General features: G+C 36.6%; 1 protein-coding gene across 1 annotated transcript; it reads left to right on the top strand.

The window, feature by feature from the left end:
• The first annotated feature begins 400 nt into the window (after positions 1 to 400).
• Positions 401 to 4,710, top strand: LOC109794391 (uncharacterized). The gene has a single exon (XM_020353841.2). It carries the CDS (start codon positions 423 to 425, stop codon positions 4,053 to 4,055), a length of 3,633 nt encoding a protein of 1,210 aa, XP_020209430.2. The 5' UTR covers positions 401 to 422; the 3' UTR covers positions 4,056 to 4,710.
• The last annotated feature ends 9,159 nt before the right edge of the window (positions 4,711 to 13,869 follow it).

A 13,869-nucleotide genomic window follows, 5' to 3' on the forward strand; every position in this document is an offset into this window, starting at 1 on the left:
ACGTCATTTACTATTTCTTTTTTATTTTTGAAGTTTTATTTCACTATTTTCCCAAACTTTTCTAATTTTTTTAAAATAGTTAGGTTTTGAATTTTGTTCTCAACCTTTTTGTGGTAGTGTCTTATGATTTTAGGATGATGTTGGTGCATTAGTTTTGATATTTTCTGAGCTTTCATGGAAATTCCCAGTTTACCCCTACTGTTCACGTGACCTGATGCATGTGTTGCATGTAGTGCATGACTAGGAGCAACCCTGGATTTTTGTATCCATTTGATCCTGAGATTGATAGGACATTCCATAGATTAATTAGAGAGCATATCATTCCATCTTTAGATAGTGATAGTGATAGTGATAGTGATAGTGATAGTGTTAGTGATAGTATAAGTGTTGCATCTGAACTTCATTCAAGTCAACAACAAAACATGGGTGAACATAATGGACCTCGTGAGAGGACTCTTAGGGAGATGGCTGCACCTGATTTCACTTATGAGAGTTTGTGCATCCAATATCCTGAAGAAGATGTTCCTTTCGTGCTTAAAACTGGACTAACTCATTTGTTGCCCAAGTTTCATGGTCATGCAGGTGAGGATCCACACAAACATCTAAAGGAGTTTCATATTGTATGTTCTACCATGAAGCCTCCTGATGTTCAAGAGGATCACATCTACCTGAAGGCATTTCCACATTCATTGGAGGAAGTTGCTAAGGACTGGCTGTATTATTTGGCTCCCAGGTCCATCACTAGCTGGGATGATCTCAAAAGAATGTTTCTGGAGAAATTCTTCCCTGCCTCACGGACCACTGCAATTAGGAAGGATATATCAGGGATCAGAAAACTTAGTGGAGAAACCTTGTATGAGTACTTGGAAAGATTCAAGAAATTATGTGCAAGCTGTCCTCACCACCAGATTTCAGAGCAGTTGTTGCTGCAATATTTCTATGAGGGGCTGAATAACATGGAGCGGAGTATGATAGATGCAGCAAGTGGTGGAGCACTTGGTGACATGACCCCAGCTGAAGCTAGGAACTTAATAGAAAAGATGGCCTCCAACTCTCAACAATTCAGTACCAGAAACGACAATGCAATTGTTGTTAGAGGAGTTCATGATGTGGCCACTGATACAGATAAAAAGCTGGAGAGTAAACTTGATGCCTTGGTCAGCCTGGTGACTCAACTTGCTGCGAATCAAAAGTCAGCATCTGTGGCAAGAGTTTGCGGCCTTTGCACATCAAATGATCATCATACAGATTCGTGTCCATCATTGCAGCAGTCTTCTGATGTTAATGCTCCTCAAGCCTATGCTGCAAATATCTACAATAACAGACCAATGCAGCAGCAGCAACAACAACAAAATTGTGATTTGTCCAGCAACAGATATAATCCAGGATGGAGGAATCATCCTAATCTTAGATGGTCTTCGCAGCAGCAGCAACAACCTTCACCACCATTTCAGAGTTCTGCTGGTCCAAGCAGACCTTATGTGCCTCCACCAGTTCAGCAGCAGCAACAGCAACAATATCACAGGCAGCAGAATGAAGCTCCTGCACCATCAGCTCCTCAACCTTCTACTTCCGAACCTTCATTGGAGGAGTTAGTGAGGCAGATGACAATTCAAAATATGCAATTCCAGCAAGAGACCAGAGCTTCCATTCAGAGCTTGACCAATCAGATGGGACAGATGGCTACTCAACTTAATCAGGCACAGTCACAAAATTCAGATAAGTTGCCTTCACAGACTGTGCAGAATCCAAAAAATGTGAGTGCCATCACATTGAGGTCCGGGAAACAGATTGACATGCCCACTGTAGTACCTCCACCGCCATCTGCACCTGTACCAGTTCCAGTTCCAACATCTGCATCTGAGCAAAATGATCAACCAGTTGGTGTCAAAAATTTTCATGCAGGTGGACCTTCTTCCAGCACCAGTTCGGATTTGCAGCCTCCTATCCCTCTTCCATTTCCTCCTAAGGTGATTCCAAGCAAAAAAATGGAAGAGGTGGATAAGGAAATCTTGGAGACCTTCAAGAAAGTAGAGGTGAACATACCTTTGCTTGATGCCATAAAGCAAATCCCGAGATATGCAAAATTCCTCAAGGAGCTGTGCACTCATAAAAGGAAGATGAAGGGAAATGAGAGAATCAGCATGGGCAGAAATGTGTCTGCTTTGATAGGTAAATCTGTTCCTCACATTCCTGAAAAATGTAAGGACCCAGGTACTTTTTGCATACCTTGTATTATTGGGAATAGCAAATTTGAAAATGCCATGCTTGATCTGGGTGCTTCTATAAATGTCATGCCTCTGTCCATTTTTAAATCTTTGTCTCTTGGTCCTATGCAACCTACGGGTGTGGTGATACAGTTGGCAAATAGAAGTGTTGCCCACCCTACAGGTTTGATTGAGGATGTTTTAGTTCGGGTTGGTGAACTGATTTTCCCTGCCGATTTTTATGTGCTTGATATGGAGGAGGGATTCTCCCATGGATCTGCCCCAATCATTTTAGGCAGACCATTTTTGAAAATAGCCCGAACTAAGATTGATGTGTATGCTGGTACATTATCCATGGAATTTGGTGATAGTATTGTCCATTTTAACATTCTTGATGCCATGAAACATCCATCTGAAAACCATTCTGTTTTTCGTGCTGAGATACTTGATGATATTGTTGATGAGTATTCTTCTAATTTTCATTCTCTGCATGATAAGAAACATTGTTTTCTGTCTGATCTATATACTTCTCTTGCATGCACTGATTCTGATTCTGTTTTTGATTTTGAATCTGTTTCTGTATCAGATTTTGATTCCTGTCCCAAGAATAATTGTGATTTTGTAACTGATTGTGCATATGATGTTTTGGGTGCTGTACCTCTGGATATTATTTCTTTAGAGTCAGAATGCACTAACCATGTTTCAGGAAGTACACGTGAGTCTGACTTGCAGGTTGAGGTACATGCTGTGGAACCCTTAGTTCCTTCCACTGTTCAGCCAGCACCCATTCCAGAATTAAAGCCTCTACCAGAAAACCTCAAGTATGCCTACTTGGAGGATGATGAGAAGTTTCCAGTTATCATTTCCACCTCCCTTGATGCTGTTCTAGAGGAGAAACTGTTGCACGTTCTGAAAAAGCATAAGAAAGCCATCGGTTGGACCCTGGCGGACATCCCTGGTATCAGCCCATCCACTTGCATGCATAGGATACTCTTAGAGGATGGAGCTAAACCAGTCAGACAACCCCAGAGGCGACTCAACCCTGTCATTTTGGATGTAGTGAAGAAGGAGGTGACCAAGCTTCTTCAAGCTGGGATCATTTATCCTATATCAGATAGTCAGTGGGTGAGTCCGGTCCAGGTTGTCCCTAAGAAGACAGGTCTCACTGTTGTGAAAAATGAGAGGGATGAGCTCATTCCCACTAGAGTGCAAAACAGTTGGAGGGTCTGCATCGACTACCGGAGGCTGAATCAAGCAACTAGGAAGGATCACTTTCCTCTGCCCTTCATTGATCAGATGCTTGAGCGTCTGGTAGGTAAATCTCACTACTGTTTTCTTGATGGTTTTTCTGGTTACTTTCAAATCCACATTGCTCCTGAGGATCAAGAGAAAACCACATTCACCTGCCCCTTTGGCACTTTTGCCTATAGGAGGATGCCCTTTGGCCTATGCAATGCCCCTGGTACCTTCCAGCGGTGCATGCTTAGTATCTTTTCTGATTTTCTTGAAAATTGCATAGAGGTGTTTATGGATGATTTCACTGTGTATGGATCCTCTTTTGATACATGTTTGGATAGTCTGGATAAAGTTTTGAATAGATGCATTGAGACTAACCTTGTTCTTAATTTTGAGAAATGTCATTTCATGGTTGAGCAGGGTATAGTTTTAGGGCATATCATCTCTAGTAGGGGCATTGAGGTAGATCCTGCAAAGATATCTGTTATTTCACAATTGCCTTACCCCTCTTGCGTGCGAGAGGTGCGATCTTTTCTTGGCCATGCAGGTTTCTACAGGCGCTTCATTAAAGACTTCAGCAAGAAGGCCCTTCCACTATCCAATCTACTGTAGAAGGAGGTTGATTTTGTTTTTGATGACAGGTGTAAACAGGCATTTGACTGCCTCAAGGAAGCACTGACCACCACTCCAATCATTCAGGCACCTGATTGGACAGTCCCATTTGAGCTGATGTGTGATGCATCCAATTATGCATTGGGAGCTGTCCTAGCACAGAGAGTTGACAGGTTGCCTCGAGTGATATATTATGCTTCCAGGACTCTGGATGCTGCCCAAGCAAACTACACTACCACAGAGAAAGAGCTTCTTGCCATTGTTTTGGCTCTTGATAAATTTAGATCTTATTTGCTTGGTTCTCGTGTTATTATCTATACTGACCATGCAGCTCTGAAGTACCTTCTGAAAAAGGCTGAGTCAAAGCCTAGATTGATCAGGTGGATGCTTTGGCTCCAGGAGTTTAACTTGGATATCCGGGACAGGAGTGGAGCTCAAAATTTGGTGGCAGACCATCTCAGCAGAATTAAAAGACCTGAGGATAGTGCTGACATCTTGCCCATCCAGGATAATTTTCCTGATGAAAATTTGTTTATTATTTCTTCTGTTTCTGCTTCTTCTACCCCTTGGTTTGCAAACATTGTTAATTTTTTAGTTGCTTCTGTTTTTCCTCCCTTAGCATCACGAGCTCAAATTGATAAAATTAAGAGTGATGCTAAGCATTATATTTGGGATGACCCCTATTTGTGGAAGTTTTGCAGTGACCAGGTGATTAGGAGATGCATACCAGATAATGAGATTGATTCGGTCCTGCAGTTTTGTCATTCTTCCCCACCAGGTGGCCATCTAGGCATTCAGAGGACAGCTCGCAAGGTGCTTGACTGTGGTTTCTACTGGCCCATGATCTTCAGAGATGCGTGGAAGATTTGTAGCACTTGTGAGCAGTGTCAGCGAGCAGGAGGATCCCTTACATGGAGACAGCAGATGCCTCAGCAGCCCATGCTATTCTGTGAGGTGTTTGATGTCTGGGGTATTGATTTCATGGGTCCCTTTCCTGTTTCTTTTGGATTTTCCTACATTCTTTTAGCTGTTGATTATGTTTCAAAATGGGTGGAAGCCAAACCCACCAGAACTAATGATGCTCGGGTTGTAGTGGATTTTGTTAGATCTCACCTATTTTGCAGGTTTGGAGTACCCAGAGCCATTGTTAGTGATCAAGGAACCCATTTTTGCAACAGATCTATGCAGGCTTTGCTCAAGAAGTATGGGGTAGTGCACAGAATTTCCACACCTTACCACCCCCAAACTAATGGGCAAGCTGAGATTTCAAATAGGGAGATCAAGAGAATCTTAGAGAAGATTGTACAGCCCAACAGAAAAGATTGGAGTAACAGGTTGGATGATGCTCTTTGGGCACATAGGACTGCCTACAAAGCACCTATAGGGATGTCTCCTTATCGGGTTGTCTTTGGCAAGGCATGTCATTTACCTGTTGAGATTGAGCATCGGGCCTACTGGGTTGTGAAGACCTGCAACTTCTCCATTGATCAGGCTGGTGAGGAAAGAAAGTTGCAACTGAGTGAGCTGGATGAGATCCGCCTGGAAGCCTATGAGAACTCTAAGTTCTACAAGGAGAAAACCAAGAAGTTCCATGATAGTTTGATAGCTAGAAAGGACTTCACGGTTGGGCAGAAAGTTTTACTGTATAATTCAAGGCTTGGTCTCATGGGTGGTAAGTTGCTTCTAAGTGGATTGGACCTTTTGTTGTTACTAATGTTTTTCCTTATGGTACAGTTGAGATCAAAAGTGAATCCACAGACAAGAGCTTCAAAGTTAACGGGCACCGTCTGAAACCTTTCCTCAGCAATCCTTCCCTGTTGAATGCAGTTGTAGAGGAGATGTCTCTGCTCGACCCCACTTCCTTTCCACCATCTCCATGACTTAGGGAGTTCTCTTTTCCCCCTCTTTGCACATGTCCCATTCTGTTGATTATTTTAATTGCTTTGATCTTATGATGTGAGCCACATTGGGACAATGTGTGATTTAAGTGTGGGGGGGTGTCTTGTTTACACTGTCTTGTTTAGATGCTTTTAGGGTTTATTTGTCAATTTTGGTTTAGGTTCTATGTTTAGGTGTCATGTACAGTTTTGCATGTTTCTCTTTGATTTCTGGGTTTTGATAGTTTGTGGGCACTTGCTTCACTCTTGGATATGAGTTACTTGATATTCTATGGATTGAAATCCCTGTCTTTCTCTGCTTGGCAATTTGATTATGAGGTTTGAGAGGTTGAATTGAATGTGACAGATTTACCCTATGTGAGGTTTGACCCTTTCTCTGCTCTTTCTTGTGTGTTTTGCCTCTTGATTGCTTGCACAATATCCTTGGCTTGACTCTGTTTGATATTTCTTGGTCCACATGCATGTTTGGAAAGGATTAAGGCATTTTTATTCTGATAAGCCTCTAGCCAAATAAGCCTACCTTGAATTAACTCCTCTGATAACCCCTGCTGAGCCTATTTCCCCTTCTTTGTTCGAACCTCATTACAAGCCTTAAGTGAAAAACCATGATTACCTTAACCTTAGGGAGTTTTGGAGCTTTGGAATTGTTTTGGGAATAAGTTCTTGAATAAGTGTGGGGGTGTGTGTGTATGTTTCATTGGATGATATATATTGGCTAGTTGGTTCTTCATGCTGTATATTTATTTCTCTGCACATCTTATATTAGATTATCTCAAAATTTCGTGTGTACTGTTCATGCTTCCAAAAATCAAAAAAAAAAAAAAAACGAAAAAAGAGAAATTGTATGAGGCAAAGGGGAAGAGGATTGGTTATTTTAGAGGTCATTAGAGGTTTTGGGTTTGCTTATTATGTTTATTCTTGACTTATTCCCCATTGCTCCTCTGCTTCCTCTGGTTTGTAGTTACTTATCCCATATATTATCTTCTACCCTGTCCTTGGCCTCATTACAACCCTAAAAAGACCTTTTGATCCTCATGTGCATGTGTGTTGAGTGTTGATTTTAGAGGCTTGCCAAGTCTATCTGTTGCTTGTTTTTCATGAGTGCTTTGAGAGTATACAGTTGCCTAGACACTTGAGAGATACAGTGATATAGTGCATCTTGTGAGGTTCTGTTATTTTTGATTCACCTCTTAAGTTGATTGATTGTCTTGCCATGTTTTGAAATGCTTGGATGATTTCCATAAGTATCTGGTTTCTTTGACTCTTTGTGTGTTGCATGTTGCCTATTCCTCTCTTTTCTCATGATTCAATGAGGATTATGTAACTCTGTCTGTTTGTGTGTTGTTGTTTTTGTTTTCGTTTTTCTCCATGTGGCTCTCTTTGCTATCTTTGGTATCTTTTAAATTGTTCCTTGCTCTGCTTTTTGATTTTGCCCAGGAGTGCAAAAGGCTAAGTGTGGGGGAATTTGATGAGTCATTATTTTCCCTTATTTTCTTACCTTTCTGTGCTTATCTTAATCTCTGATTTGTGCTTAATTGTTTATATTCTGCACTGTTTTCTATTTGGGCTTTAATTAGACTGGTAATTCATATTTTAACTAAATTGAATTTTCTGGATCTTATTATCCCAATTTTTATTTTCAGGGCAATTTAATAATTATTTGGGCTTGGAATAAATTTTTGGACTTCAAGAAGAGCTGCCACGTCATCTGCCACATCACATGCCATGTCACCATTGCACCACTAATGCCATATCAGCATTTTATTTTCTTTTTCGTTTATTTTTATTGTATTTTTCGGGTCAGACCAGTGGGGGCCCATTTTTACACTCTATTAGGGTTTTTCTAGGGAAAGGAGCACCCACCCACATGCAGACTTGATGTGACCACGTTGCTGTCTCTCTTCGAACTTGGTTTTTTTTCGTTTTCTGCTGGTGGCTCTTTGTTCTTCACATTTTCTGGTTGATCTTCCTCTTGTATCTGAACATTCACGTTTTGCTATTGTTATTCACGTTTTGTATTCTGTTCCTGCTTCCATTTTCGTTTTCTTCTTCCTCTTCTCTGTTACGTTTTGCTTGCATTGCTGTTGCCACTTTCATGTTTTCTTCTATTTTCGTTTCTGTTGCTATTTTAATGGAGGGCTAAACCCCAGGGTTTGGGCCCTTGGACAGAATGCAATCCTCTGAAAGAGGTTCTCTGTGCGTTGCATTTCTGCTCCGCTTGATCCTCCCTTGTGGGATCTCTGTTCTGAGGCGTTCAACATCTGAGCCATGCTTAATGACTCTGGGTTGTTCACGTTCAGTATCTCAGGTTGCTTAATCCTGGGGAAGGAGGTCTTGCAAGGTTCACGTTTGCTTAATTCGTGTAGTGAGGTCTCATGTTAGTCTTCGCTTAGTTGATTAATCATGGACTGAACAGGATTATGTTTGGACAGATTATTTGTTGTGAACCAAGGAAATCAGAGGTGCATTATGTTCAGGGGTCTGACCTATTTTAATTACTGCAAGTAATCCATACTTCTGCTCGTTTTGTTTAACTCGATAATCTGAACCAACCCCCCCCCCCCACTGTGTGTTTGAACCTTTGACTGAGACAATTGGTCCTTGGGAGACGACCTAGGAGTCACTTCCTAGTACTACGTTAATTGTTTTTTATTTGACCGGGTACGGCCTCGATCAATGAGTATAGCATACACTTGTGTTTGAATTGTGACATCAATGTGATGAGACAAAATATGCTTGGATGACTATTAACTTGATTGTCATATTGTTATCAATGGGATAATTAATACTAATTATTGTATGATCATATTATGTATTTTGTATGTGTGTGGCTACCCGACCGTTCCTACATCAGTAGCCATTATGAGATATCTGCTCACTCCCATTTTTCCTTTGTGACATGCTTTTATTTGTTTATGTAGGTGACTTTGATTTGGGAGGAGTTTGAATTTTTGATGGTTTGCTCTGATAGGATGTGACATCGAGATTCTAGTTTGGGATTTTTTTCTATTATATTGCATTTAGAATTTTAGTTTCTTTCCTCAGGAAACATTTCCATTTCTTTATTCTTTTTAATTGCTTTAGCTTTCAGTTTTCTTAGTTTTGAGTTTGCATGTGGTACTTTTTGCTACTAGTTTTGGTTAATTAATGAAGTATTTTTTAGACCCATTATTTTATATTATTAAATATATGCTTGAGAGTTAGAGAGTGTCACATTGAGTTGTTCAATGTGAGATTCTAGATGATTGAATCTTTGAGAGCTTAGTGTTTTGTTGTCTTTAATGGGGATGTGTTTTCTAAAAACATGTTTCTTCTTTAAATGATGTTGTGAATATGGTGTGTAATGAGTTGATACATACTATTCGTTGCATAGTAGCTGTTGAATGGTTGTGCCTGGATCCCCTAGACTTGGATGTTGAGTTGGAATTTAAGTTATGGGTGGTCACCTAGGGTACATCTCAACCTAGTGTTAGAAGGGTGTGTGGTATTTTAATAATCAAATTAAACCCCAAATTATTAACTAATCAAACCACCTGGTAGAAATAAAGTAAAGGCCTCCGTGTATTGTAAACATTGATTATAGATTTTGCAAGTTATCTATAATGAATGCATACTAACCATGTAGGTTTTAGGGTTTGCATACAATGTTGCATCTACAATTCTTTAATTTGATGAAAGCAATTGAAAATATAATACAAGTATGATTGAGTAAAATTTAAGAGGTATTTGCTACATTTTAATATATTTCTCAATGTTTTTAAAATCAGATCGGTCATTAAAATAGTCAAGACACTAGTTTAAGGTCTAATGTTTCAACTTTTGCTGAATTGTAGTCAAACCAAAATTAATAAAATTATATATATATAGTATTAAATAAATAAAATGTTGTTATTTAATAACACTAAAAATTAATATAAATTTTAATATTAAAAGAAAACATAAAAGTTCAAATATAATATTTCAGTTTAAATTTATTAAAACAATTTCCATTTACAATAACAAATTTACATTAAAAAAATTGTCAAATTAGTTTGCAATAAAATTGAAAAATATCAAGATATAAAAAATTGTATATTAATATAAATGACTAAATCATTCTTTATAAGAAAATTATTAAAAAAATGATAAATAATTTATTTCAATTTATAATATTTATCAAATATGTTTTATTTAGTATAATATTTTTATACATTTTAAAATATAAAAAAAGGTTGTCAAAAGAGTTAAAGAAAAATTGTGAAAAAAATATAAAAAATAAATTTAAAAATATATATATTTTTAATAGTACCAGTTCAACCCAATTTTTTCCACTAGTTTTGCATCATTTTTTTTTCTTCCTATTTTTAAATGCTTCATCAATTCTAAAATATATCATTTTTTTCTAGTTACCACCTGGCCAGTCACCGATCCCCGGTTAGGTTGATTGAATTGATCAATTTGGTTTCATTTTGACAACTATGGTATTTGATTTTGCATAAAAGTAGGACTTGAACTTAGTTAAATGTAATTATTTAATATCTTAGTGACCACTAAAACAATATGCTTTATTATTACAGTTGACTTAAATAATTTATATAATACACTTTTAATTTAGATATATTATATTATATTATATATATATATATATATATATTCATTTTCTATATATTTTTTACTTAAAAATTTCAATAAAATCCATATCACTAACTGTTGAAGATTTTTTTTATTCAATTTAATTTTGACTAAACAACCAAATTATAGATCAAAATATATATATATATATATATATATATATATATATATATATATATATATATATATATTAGAAAAAAGTAATGGGGAACAAGTCATGCAATATAATTAGTAACTCACTAATTTAACCTTAACCCATTATAAAAATTAAATTCTGTTTCATAATAAGTGTCATGTAAAAATGATTAAATATATTTTAATCCATGAAATTTTGTTAGAATTTTATTTTTAGTCCTTTTTGAATTGTTCCTGAAAATTTTATCCATAAAAAAATATTAATGTCAACGACCAAAATATTAACGAAAGAAAATGTTTAAAGACAAAAAAAGTGAAAATAAAAAAAAAGTTCACAGACTAAAATTAGTAGAAATTTTTCAAAGACTAATTGAAGAAACTTTTTTTTTAATTTAATATTAGTTAACTCTTTTCCATTTGTATCCTAATAATAATCTTTAGAAAATTCTTGTGTTATATCTTTGCTAATATAGAAGATTAATAATGAAGGAAAATCCTATAGAGTGAAGTTAAGAATTCTCCATAGCTTTTCTTAGCTTCTTCGATCTTCATCCATGACCAAATATCAAAGAAGTCAAACAAATATGGAAGAGGAGGAGAGTGAATGGTGTGCGACTTCCAAGTGGAAGATAAGTAAGAGAGGTTAAACTTGTCTCAAGGAGGAATTCCTTGATAAATGTTTTTAAGGAGAAAATTCTCCAAGGATAGAACAAGACTTTGAAGAGAGAATGTTGGAAACTCAATTCTTATACAATACTTAAAATGACATCCAAAAGGGTGGATACTAGTCTATATAGAGTTTGATAGGTTGTAGTATAAGTTAAGTTAACCAAGGTTAGGTGTAACCAAGGTTAGGTTAACTTGTAGTCAAGTTAACTAACTCTAGTTCAAATATTTGAAATTCAAATTTGAATTTTTCCTCTTAAAAATGTTAACATCCTAAATCTAAAAGAGCAAATAAGAGTTTGCCACATAACAATGTGCAAAAGGTGTGATGTGGGTGTGTTAGAAAAATGATTGTAGAAGCAAACATGCAAAAAGTGTGATTGGTGTGTGAAACATGTGACTTATTGGTAATGTGTGAACTAATGAAAAAGGTGTGAGGGACCAATTTGGATGTCCCACTTAACGAAAAAAGCTTTCCACTCTTTCTAGGATTAAACATGCCCAATAAACACTTTTTTCCAAATACTAGTTACACCCCCCTAACATACTAAATACACCTCTTAAAAGAAAATTACAAAGAAATAAATTCTTACACCATTTGATCCAAAAATACAATGTCATCATTTAGAAAACATGTGTCACCAAAAAATTTAAATAAATAAATAATAATGATTCTCAAAAATAAATTAAAATTTAATAATAAAACTTTTCTCATTAAAATATAGTAAAAGAGCTCACAAATCTTTATCCATCATTTTATTAAACGAAGAAACATGAAATATTGTTTGAACCAAAATAAAACACAACCTCCTAATTAAATATGTTTTGACAATAAACATAATTAAAAAGAAATTCAGCAATACAACATCTACTAAAATTAAAACTATGCCCTGATGTCATGCTAGCAAAGCATAATACCTCTTTATGCCTTTCTCTCATTAAACATATCTACCCATACATGCTCTAATCTTACAAATGGCATTCAGTCCAAATACAAACATACAAGCAGAGGTGATGGAAACATGCCAAGGCTAAGGAGCCCAAGAGGTGATATATTAAAGGAACCAAGAGGAATGAGATGATTTTGAAGACCTTTCATATGTTTGTAAATATAGTAGTTACTTGTATAGGTTTATTTTACCTTTGTATTTGTGAGACACTTTATTTCCGTTTTATAGACTATTGTATTATGAATTTAGAGTAGGTTCTTTGGATACTTTTACTCCATTTGACCTTGTATTAAAGGTTATTCATTTTTACTTTTTCAGTAGTAGAAGTGGGGTGACAATTAGTAAGGTGTGTAGGTGTAACTAGTAAATGGGTCAAAGTTGGGCCTAAGCTAAATTTTACATATTAGGCTTGATTTGCTCCATATTTTCCAAGGAATTGATTTAGCTAGGCCTCACCATCATTTAGTGAACCTAACTAAACCAATTCCAATTTATTTGGATTGGATTAATATGGAACAAAGTCCATTGGCCGCCCACCTCCATCCTTGGCCGGATTGGCTTGTTCATTTGGCTTTTTTGGGAAGTTTATGCTACAAGCTTCTAACTTAGCTTGCTTCCTAAGCTTCTAAGTTAGAAGCTTTCTCCACAAGCCTTCCAAACCAAGGTGGACGGTTAAGCTAAGCTAATCTTGGTACTGTTGAACCATTGTTAGCCTAGCTTGCTCCATAAACTTGCTTTGGCCGAATTTGCTAGTAAACCTTGCACTCATGGGAAGCTTGTGCTACAAGCTTCTAACGTAGCTTTCTTTCCAAGCTTCTAAGTTAGAAGTTTGCTCCACAAGCCTCCCAAACCATTGTGGATGGTCAAGTTAAGCCAATCATGGTTATCTTGAATCATGGTTAAGCTTAGCTTGCTCCACAAGCTACATTCTTCTACATATTCTTTTTCTTAAGCATTGTAATCACTTTTGACATATATGAGATTGAATTTTCATAATTTTTATCTCTCTCAAAGGTCCCAAAACCATGGAGAAAGTTCTTTCCTTAAGAACCTTCACAAAGGAATCATTCCTTTGTGCCTTGGTTCCTCTCATCTTCTTCTCCTTCAAAAAGAAAACCGTGCCATTGGAGTTGTTTCTCAAGCTTTCTAAGCTTGTTTACTTACTTTCGAAGTCAAGTTCAACCTCAAGAGAAGATTGGACAAAGGAAATGAAGATTGGAGGAGATCATCAACCACTCTTACAAGCCATTTCCATCAAGAGGGAGTGAGAATAGATCTCATCCATAAACAACATATATAAGACATACAGGATACACACACATTTATACCTTAATAGCATCTCATATATTCATAAAGTTTATCACTCATATCAATAATCATAAACATTCTTAATTATATCAATAATGAAAATCAATATGCCTCATTCCATTATACTTTATCATTTAGTCACTCAATATAACACAATCATAATATAAGACTTGTGCAATGCACGCTTTGAACTCTATATGCATCTGGTATCAATTTTCTCATCATTGAGAATACAAAATAGCTTAG

Source organism: Cajanus cajan, chromosome 6, assembly GCF_000230855.2.
Source record: "Cajanus cajan strain Asha chromosome 6, NIPB_CcT2T_4, whole genome shotgun sequence".
Lineage (NCBI taxonomy): Eukaryota > Viridiplantae > Streptophyta > Magnoliopsida > Fabales > Fabaceae > Cajanus > Cajanus cajan.